This window comes from Microcebus murinus, chromosome 4 (genome assembly GCF_040939455.1).
Source record: "Microcebus murinus isolate Inina chromosome 4, M.murinus_Inina_mat1.0, whole genome shotgun sequence".
Lineage (NCBI taxonomy): Eukaryota > Metazoa > Chordata > Mammalia > Primates > Cheirogaleidae > Microcebus > Microcebus murinus.
Window position 1 is genome coordinate 60,585,646 of NC_134107.1, and position 9,198 is coordinate 60,594,843.

General features: G+C 41.1%; 1 protein-coding gene across 1 annotated transcript; it reads right to left on the minus strand.

The window, feature by feature from the left end:
• Positions 1–1,572: 1,572 nt before the first annotated feature.
• Positions 1,573–5,960, minus strand: LOC105860378 (olfactory receptor 2AT4). The gene is made up of 2 exons (XM_012745099.2): positions 5,896–5,960; positions 1,573–3,230 (listed from the first exon to the last, which is right to left on the minus strand). The coding sequence occupies exon 2, from the start codon at positions 2,593–2,595 to the stop codon at positions 1,630–1,632; it is 966 nt and encodes a 321-aa protein (XP_012600553.2). The 5' UTR covers positions 2,596–3,230; positions 5,896–5,960; the 3' UTR covers positions 1,573–1,629.
• Between the last annotated feature and the right edge of the window lie 3,238 nt (positions 5,961–9,198).

The following is a 9,198-nucleotide window of genomic DNA, read 5'->3' on the forward strand; positions in this document are numbered from 1 at the left end:
CTATTAACTCTTCAAAAGTGTCAAGTTCATGAAAGACAAGGAAAGACCAAGAAACCATCAGGCAGCGAAGGAGACATGACAATAAAATGATGTAGTATCCTGGAATGGAAAAAAAACATTAGTGGAAAAACTGGAGAAATTTGAATAAACTCTCATTTAATTCATAGTATGTATTTTACCCATGTTAATTTCTTTCGATTAATATATCATGATTACCTAAGATGTCAGCATTAGAGGAAGTTGGATGAAATGTATATGGGACTCTATTATTTTTGAAATGCTATGTAAATATAAAATCATGTCAAAATAAAATGCTAAAAATGGCTTTGCTTATAGAAATATGTAATGTATATCCAATCTATATTAAGGAAGTAAAACTATAATACATATATTTTTAAAACTCCTCAAGGCAGTTTAAATGTGATTTTTTTCTTGTTCTATAATAAATCTCTCTCAGGATGTGTAGTCAAAATACTGTTTTAACATCACTTACAGAGCATGGTCATGCAACTAACTTGAGAGACACCAGGGTCAAGTGCTTCTGTTTATTTTAAATTCAGGGAATTGTGGGGTTTTTTTCTTTGTGATTTCTTTTAACTATAAATATATAAACATTTACAGACATCAAAAGTCAGAATGTACCTTTACGTTTGTCTTGCATCCATTCCTGTTCCTCCTTCTTCTTATAAACATCTTTATTAGTTTACATTTTTTTTCCAAAATTTTAAGCAAATTACCTCCTTTTTTACAAAAACATTCTTCTGCAGCTTGCTTTATTCACTCAATACATATCCTAGAGATGACAGCATATTGGTATACCGAGAGCTCCCTCACTTTATATGTTGTACATTTTTATAGTTTATTCAACCAGTCCCCTTATATAGTGGTGAATGAGTAGCCTAATGAATGATTGACAGTGAGTCTTTGGGATAGATCCTAGAAGTGAGATTGCTGGGTCAAAGGGTAAATGCATAGGTACTTTTGGTAGATGTTGTGGTAGTGTTTACTGATTTGCATTCTCATGAGCAAGTTATGAGTTCTGTTTTTCCATGTGCATGTCAAAATATTGGATTTTTGCTAATCTGATTAAGTGAAAAAGGGCATTTCAGCATAGTTTTAATTTGTATTTGTATTAATTGCATTTATATAGTAGACCTTTTCATTGATTAAAGACCATTCCATTTATTATCTGTCTACTCATATATTTTGCCTGTTTTTATATTGAAATGTTAGAATTTTAGTCTTCTAAATTTTTTAAGAGCTCTCTTTTTACATATTATGAATATTTGCCTTTTCTCTGTGATGTGTCTTTGGTCTTTTGACCTTATTTAAAAAGATATTTTGCTGTGCAGATTTTTTAAAATTTTGGTAAAGTTTCTTGAACTAAGTAGTGAAATCTTTATACAACAACTTAAGATTCCTATAAAGATTAGCATTATCCCATTGCACAATGGGAAAGCCTTGGACCAAAATATATGAGAACCACTTTTGGAACTCTCTGCTCAACTAAATTTTCTTTTACCATTCTATATCCATTAATTTATTCATTTGCCAATAGGTATTGAGACCCTACTCTGTTCTAAGTACTGTTATTTGGTGTCCTGGGAACAGGATTAGCTGAATTAAAGGTCAAATGCCCCTGTCACAGCCTGGGTTCTTGAGACATGTGATTTTGGTAATGGCGGCCTTTACATCCTTGTTTCTCAGGGTGTAAATGAGGGGGTTGAGGATTGGTGTGAGAATAGCATATGCTACATTGCCCATGATGTGGAAGTCGAGGGGCAGGTCAGCTCTGTAGGCCACATAGGCGATGGCAATGGATGAGTAGTAGGTGCCCACCACCAGGAGGTGGGAGCTGCAGGTGGAGAAGGCTTTGGACCGTCCTTCTCGGGAGCTGATGCGAAGCACCGAGGCCAGGATGCGAGCGTAGGAGAGGAGCACCAGGAGAAGGGGGAGGAAGGACACCACCATGGCAATGCAGAAGCCCATGAGAGTCTGGGGGGTGGTGTCAGAGCAGGAGGACTGGACCAGAGCCAGATGATCACAGAAGCAGTGGTAGATGTAGGCAATGCTGTTATATGCCATCTGGGAGGTCTTTACTACTGCTGGGATGGGCAGGAGGAGGGCGGTGAACCAGGCACTGGCCGCCAGCATAGCATTGGTCTGTGGCGTCATGTGGACAGGGTAGTGCAGTGGGCGGCAAATAGCCACATAGCGGTCATAGGCCATGACCACCAGGATGAAGGCTTCAGAGCATGTAAAACTTTGGAAAAGATACATCTGCAATAAGAAGGAAGGAAAGGTGAGGAAATGGTCCCCAAGCAAGAATAGGGACAGCATCTTGGGGACAGTAGTTGTGGTGAAAAGGATGTCCAAGGTGGAGAGGTTGATCAGGAAGAAGTACATGGGCTTGTGGAGGCTGGGCTCAGCCACCACAGCCACCAGGATCAGGGCATTACCCATAAGGATGAGAAGATAGAAGAGGAGGAAAATAAAAAACACAGGGAGGAAGAAGGACTCCGGCAGAGAGGGGATGCCCACTAGGTAGAAGATGGGCGAGCCATCCACTGATCCATTACAGGTTGTGGCCTCCATAGTGAGATAGAGCTAGATTTCTGGGAGATGGGCAGCTGGATCATCTGGACACTGGGAACATCTGGAAACCATAGAAACAAAGGATCCTGCAGTGATAATTCTATAATGTTTACCTTACAGTTAATATAAGCACAATTACTTACAATCAACTCTAGAGGACTGACGGTGGGCTGTGGTATTAACTTTTACCATTTGATCCCCAGATTTGTCAAATATTAATTAGTAATAACCTGCCAAATGGATGTCTTGATGCTTGGTGTAGGTGATAAAGTGTTGAAAGTATAGAAGACAGGAAAAGTTCCTGTCTTCCTAGAATTTTCATTTTACCAGGAATATCAGAACTAAACAGTTCATTATTGAATTATAATTGTGAAAATGCTTTGGAAAGACTTCTTCTGGTCCTCTTCTTAGGTTCCACGCTTTGTGATTTGGGTTGACGTCAGATCTCTTAATTTAAGTCCTCTACTTTTGCACTCACTCAAAGTTCCACCATGTTGTTTTGGAGGGGCTGCTTTCTCCAAGATTTTCTGTAATATGCTGCTGCTCACATATTTACTAAGCTTCTTTCTTTCTTGTATGCCTTCAGTAGTGGTTCTTCTTGACTCCATTTAAGCTAGGTGTCCGGACTTCTGCTCCTGCACAGGATGTAATAGGTCACAGTAGCCCACATTTCCATTGCAACAACTAGGAAAACATGGATAAATTACACAAATCATATTTTGAAACAAACTGGAGAAACATGGGTTCAATAAGGATGAGATGAAGTGAAACTCTGGGGGATGGGGGCCCTCCAAAGTGAGCTAACAATGATCAGCTCTTTTCATCTCTGGGAATATTTTATTTGGGGATCATGATGTGGCTTTAGCTTGGATCAGGAAGTGGGTCATGGATGAGAGAAAGAGAAATCAGTAAGGCTTTTGGCAGTCAAAAAGGGCTTACAAAACAGATCAGAAATTGGAGGCACTCTCAGTGAATAGCAGGTTTTCCCCATGGGACATCTTCTGAATTCTGGGGCTATGCAAAGGAGGCTGGAGAGCTGGTCTGAAAGCTTCTAAAAGACAAGATAACATCTCCCATGATCTGTGAAGCTTAAGAGACTATAGGGAGAGGGTTTGCCTCAAACACACATGGTCTTCCCCTCAAGACCTTTTACAAAAATTGAGGCCATGTGTCTGCATATGGGGAGGAAGTGGGAAGGGTGAGGAGGGTAGCTAAAACCAAGAGGGAAAATATGCGATAAAAGTTGACATAAAGATGATCTAGTTCCTGAGTTAGCAAACAAGAACTTTACTGTAATTATGTTTATACATTAAAGAAAATAGAGAAAAATGTTGACAAAATGAATTTTAAAAATAGCAGTTTCAATAGAAAATTGGAATCTATTTAAAAAAGAATTAAACATTCTAAAACTGAAATATCCAATATTTGCAATTAAGAACTCATTGGATAGGTATAATAGTAAACTGGATATATAATCATGCTGGCTCGTCCCTGTCTATTTATATGTCTATGGCTTCGCCACACCAGGAGCACTTTCAGGGCAGTAATGGGGTCTGATTGTTTCTATTTAATAATGCACCACTGCGCTTCCCAGGAGTTTGGTGCTTGGTGCTCGAGAATGCAGCTTTTCTACCTTGCCTTGTTTTGCTGAGGAATCATAAAATAAAAATGAAGGAGCCATTAGTGATTAAATAGATTTAGTCAATCTCTTTATTATAAAGATTGGGACAGACAAGGGAGGCTCAGAAATGGGCTTTGATTTTCCCAAGGCCACACAGCAAGTGGTGGTAGAACAGACTGTTGGCAGGGCTGGGTTATCAACTCACCTTGAGCCCAGGCTCCCGCACCTACTTGGGGCCAAGGACAGACTGATCAGTTGAGGTTTTTGTGCTCACCCCTCACCTCCAAGGCACTGACGCACTTCCCTGCCCTCAAACTGCTGTTTGGCCGGGCAGGCCTATGCAACAGACACACGAAGCGTGTGCTTGGGGCACCAGCTAGGTAGGAGCATCAAATACCATTTTTGAAAGAATTGCATACTTGATATTTTTAAGAAGTGTTGATGTAGCATCCTGGCAGAAATCAGAAAACGCTGGACTTCTTTAAATTTACTTGGTGGTTGACATTAAGTGATTATAGTTTGGATTACATGTTACAGGTGTGTTTCCAGTGCTTCCAGGCACTGAAAGTATTATTTAGGGAACCATTTCCTTGGGAGGACCCTCCCCGCTGGGATTATCTCCGTGACAATTATGGTGCCAGTCTGGGAGAAAGAAGAACAGAAAAACCAATCACCCCAATGTCCAACCTCCACTCTCTGTATCTCATTTCCTCCCATCACATAGCCCTGCTAGCGAGGGGTTGCACCCCTACAACTAATGAAGAAACTGAGGGTCAGAGAAGGCCAGGCCCTCATCCACGACAGGTAAGGGGTGAGATCAGAGGCTATTCCTGGAGGCAGCCTGCTTCAAGGGACTGAGACCCACCTGGCAACCCAGAGTCCTGGCTCCTGGACCAGCTCTGCCACTCTTTCTTGCTGTGACTGCAGGTCTCTGAGCCTCAGTTTTCCCATCTATAAAATGAGAGCTTTGGGAGAAATGACATCTTTCACCTCAATAAACATTTTTGAGCATCAGCTCTGTGTTTGGCTGAGTGAGGGGTTCGGAGATGGATGTCTCACAGCCCAAGCCTCTAAGGAGGGAGAACAAGCACTCTCCCATTTATTAAGCTCCTGTTGCATGCTTGACTCTTCACAGTCATTATTTATGTCATTACACCTCACTATAATAACCCCCAAATCCATGCAATTAACTCGTGATATCCCACCACCCTGCACTGTTCCCATAGAAAAGGAGCAGGATGTGTGTGAAGCACAGAATTTATGTCCATTAACTTTGGAGTTAGAAAGACCTGGGTTTCCATCCTGGCCCCACCACCTGCACTTTCCCTGTCTGAACCGCAGTTCCCTCATCTGTGACTCTTACAGATTGATGCGTGTCTCACTAAATATTCCATTTCTCTTGCTGTCCTAGGCTTTGCCTCCTCAGGAGAAGCTCTCTTCCATGATCATCAGCATCCTGCTTGTGACCACACATGCCTCCAGGTCTGCAGGTTTCTGGTCCACAGTCACACAGACCGCGTGTGCACAGCTGACGTGGATCCTGGCACCCTGACGTTCACACATCAGGTGTGTGTGCTCTGGCTTCTTGTTATGGCTCTACATGCCCCTGGCCTCCCCAAGCCTGTCTCCCCACTCCAGCCTTTGCCCATTCTGGACACTCCATCCCCAGCCCAGCTCACCTGCCAAGCCTTGTCCACCTTGGTGCCTTCTGTGGCGTTGTCACATTTGGCCTTGGTGGGAGAGCCAGGAGCTGAGCTGTGGCCCATTAAACCCTCCAGCTCCCCCCTGCAGCCAGGCCTGCTGGGGCCATCTCCCTCGGGTTGGCTTTCCTAAGGGACCACAGGAACAACTTCCTAGGGTGCAGTGGGGGACTTGGCCCTGGGCTTCGCTGATAGTGAAAACAGCATCGTTAACAACCCTCACGGGTCCCAGAACTTTGCCTCCAGTGGAGCAGTTCTATTCCTGTTTCCCTATCTGGTCCTCACAGCACCCAGGGAAGACAGGCAGAGTCAGGGGTGTTCTCACTACTTTACCTTTGAGGAAATTAAGATCTAGAAAAGTGAAATGACTTGCCCAAAGTCATATGAGTGCTGGTGGCAGAGCTGGAATTTGTACCCAATCTCCAATTCTGGTTCAGTGACTCAGCAGCTTATCATCTAATGGCTGAGACCTGAGTTCTTCCCAGTAATATCACCTTGGACAGATCCCTTAATCTCACCGGGCCTTCATGTCCTCATCTGTAGAAAGGGCATAACAGCACCCCCTCTCTCAGGGGACACTGGGCAGGCTCAGGCGCTTAGCAAGGGTCCTGTTGCTTATCAAGCATTCAATAAGTGAGAGATACTATTTTATTGAACTGAAGTAGGAAAGCCCTGTCGCCTGAAGGTGCTATACTACTGCTGTTGCCAGTGAGGACTTGCAAAGGTTTTGTGGAAAGAGCGTGGGGGTGGAAGTCTGTGCCAGCCCCAGGTGGGACGTAGTCAAGAGTCACAGATCCTTCCTGCCTCACCCTTTGGCTCCAGTGCTGTCTGTTTCAGATTCTGTCACTCTCACTAATACATATGAAATTTAAACAATTTTTAAAATTTCACAATGGATAGATCCTCATTGTAAAACATTTTAATCAATAGAGAGCTTTATTGAGTAAAAAGTGAAAGTTCTCCTCGTACCAATGCTTCCCCATATTTTCCCTCCTTGCCCCAGAGGAAATCATTATTACTGACTTGGTGTGTTTATTCCACTTTTCTAAGAGTGTATGTGTGTGTGCATGCGTATGGCTTTGTTTTTCTTTTATCATAAATTGAATCATTCCGTACTTATTGTGTAAAATATTTGAACTTAATAGTAAGTCTTAGAATCTTTCTATATCTGATCTATTTCATTCTTTTTATCTGATATTTGGTATTTTGTAGGATGGATATGACATTTTTCTAGTAATTCATCTGTAGATGGACATTACAGTTGTATCCAATTATTGCTATTCTGAACCATATTGCAATTAATATCCCTTTAACGTGTATTTTGGGGCACATGTGCCCAAGTGTTTCTCTGAGGTGGACAGATTCATAGAAGTAGAACTTCGGGGCCAGTCAGCACATTTGCAAATGGAATAGGGTGTGCATGTGCAGAGACTACCCCAGCTTCAAACCTAGAGGCACTGAGAACACTGAGGCACAGTGACGACTGAGATGACCCGGCTACACCAGGGCCTGATGCTTCTGCTGAACCAGGGGAAAAACCACACATGAGGGGCTCTTTTCAGCCTACAGGAGAGACTTCTTTAATAGCCCTCCACGGACTGTAGATTTACAACTGCAGATTCAAGATTACCAAGTCCTTGGCAGCTGAGTACAGAACACGATGGAAACCAAATAAATGATACAACGGAGGGTGCATCCCTCTCCTGATCTAATGAACTCCATGATGGAGCTGAAGATGGTTTGGGGAGTTTCTTCAAATAACAAGGAAGACTATATATGCCATTTCTTTGTGCCCAGATCTACTCCCTCCTTATCAAAGAGAGGTTTGGGATAAACTTGTGCACATGGCCCTTTGATTCAGGGCCATGAAGATAAATGCTGAAGATGTTTCTGGGGGAGAAGATGAATCACTCTTAAATTAAAGGCAAAGAATCTTACAGGATTACCATACTGTTAGATGGATATTTTTTTGTTCTGTTTTCTGTTTCTCAGGTACTACAGAGATCCTTAATAAGCCTTAGAAAGCCATCTTTTGGCAGCAGAAGAAGGACTGAAGGCTTTTGGGATGTCATGGATAAAACTGATGACAAGACTTGGGTTCTTGGGCCAAAAGAACCCACATGGAGTGCAACAGCTTAAAGAATTGCAGTAAGTAGGAGAAAACAAACAAAAACCAAGATTTAGATTCCTTGTAGTTTTATTTTATTTTGTTTTGTTTTTCTTCAAAAAATGAACCAAAATAGAAGTGTAAAACTGTTGGCTGAGATTTCTTTGTACAAAGCCAACATTCTAAGATTATTATGGGATGAAAGAGGATTTATTTTATTACCTCTGAGAATAAAACAGTTCTTATACTTCTGGAAATAACTGGTAATTCTATAGTCACGGTAATAAATAATTATCGGAACTTGTTTTAAAACTATTTAATTGTTCAATGACAACTCCAGCTCCCTGTGCTGCTCAGAAACAGACTGTGCCATAAACCATAGCATTCCCATGCTTAAGCTAGTGATAAATTCAGCCTTTTGTTTCAGACATTGACTGGTAGTCTCTTCCTTTAACATTTCTTATTTACTTCTGTATGGTTGTTAGTGATATCCTCCTTTTGTTTTCCAATTTTAGTAATTGGAGCCTTCTTTTCTTGGTCAGTCTAGCTAAATGTTTACCAATTTTGTTGATACATTCAAATAACCAACTTTGGTTTTGTTGATTTTTCTCTATTGTTTTTCTATTCTCTATTTCATTTACTTCTGATCTAATCTCTATTATTTCATGCTCACTGCTCATTTGAATTTAGTTTGCTCTTCTTTTCTAATTTCTAAAGATAAAAAGTTAGGTTATTGATTTGAGATTTTTCTACTTTGTGATACAGGTGATTTGCAGCTATAAATTTCCCTCTCTGCACTGCATTAGCTGCATCCCATAAATTTTGGTTTGTTGTATTTTTGTTTCCATTCATCTCAAAATATTTTCTAATTTCCCTCGTTATTTCTTCTCTGACCCACTGGTTATTTATAAGTGTTTTGTTTAATTTACATATATATGTGGACGTAGCATTCAGTGATAGAGCTTTTATCATTTTAAAGATAGCATAGAACAAGTGGACAGTTTATTTAAAACATAAATTGCTTAGAAGCAAAAAAAAAACCTAGTTAAGAAAAATAAAAGTTTTGAAAGGTGAAAGTGAAACTAGATAAAGTTGAGAAAGGTAATTCTGGGAATATATTTTGAAGAAAACATAAGGAAAGAATAAAAGGAATTACACTGAATCATGCTATTTGA

Excerpts from the sequence above, each read along its gene's own strand:
- LOC105860378 (XM_012745099.2), bottom strand. The coding sequence starts at position 2,595 with ATGGAGGCCACAACCTGTAATGGATCAGTGGATGGCTCGCCCATCTTC.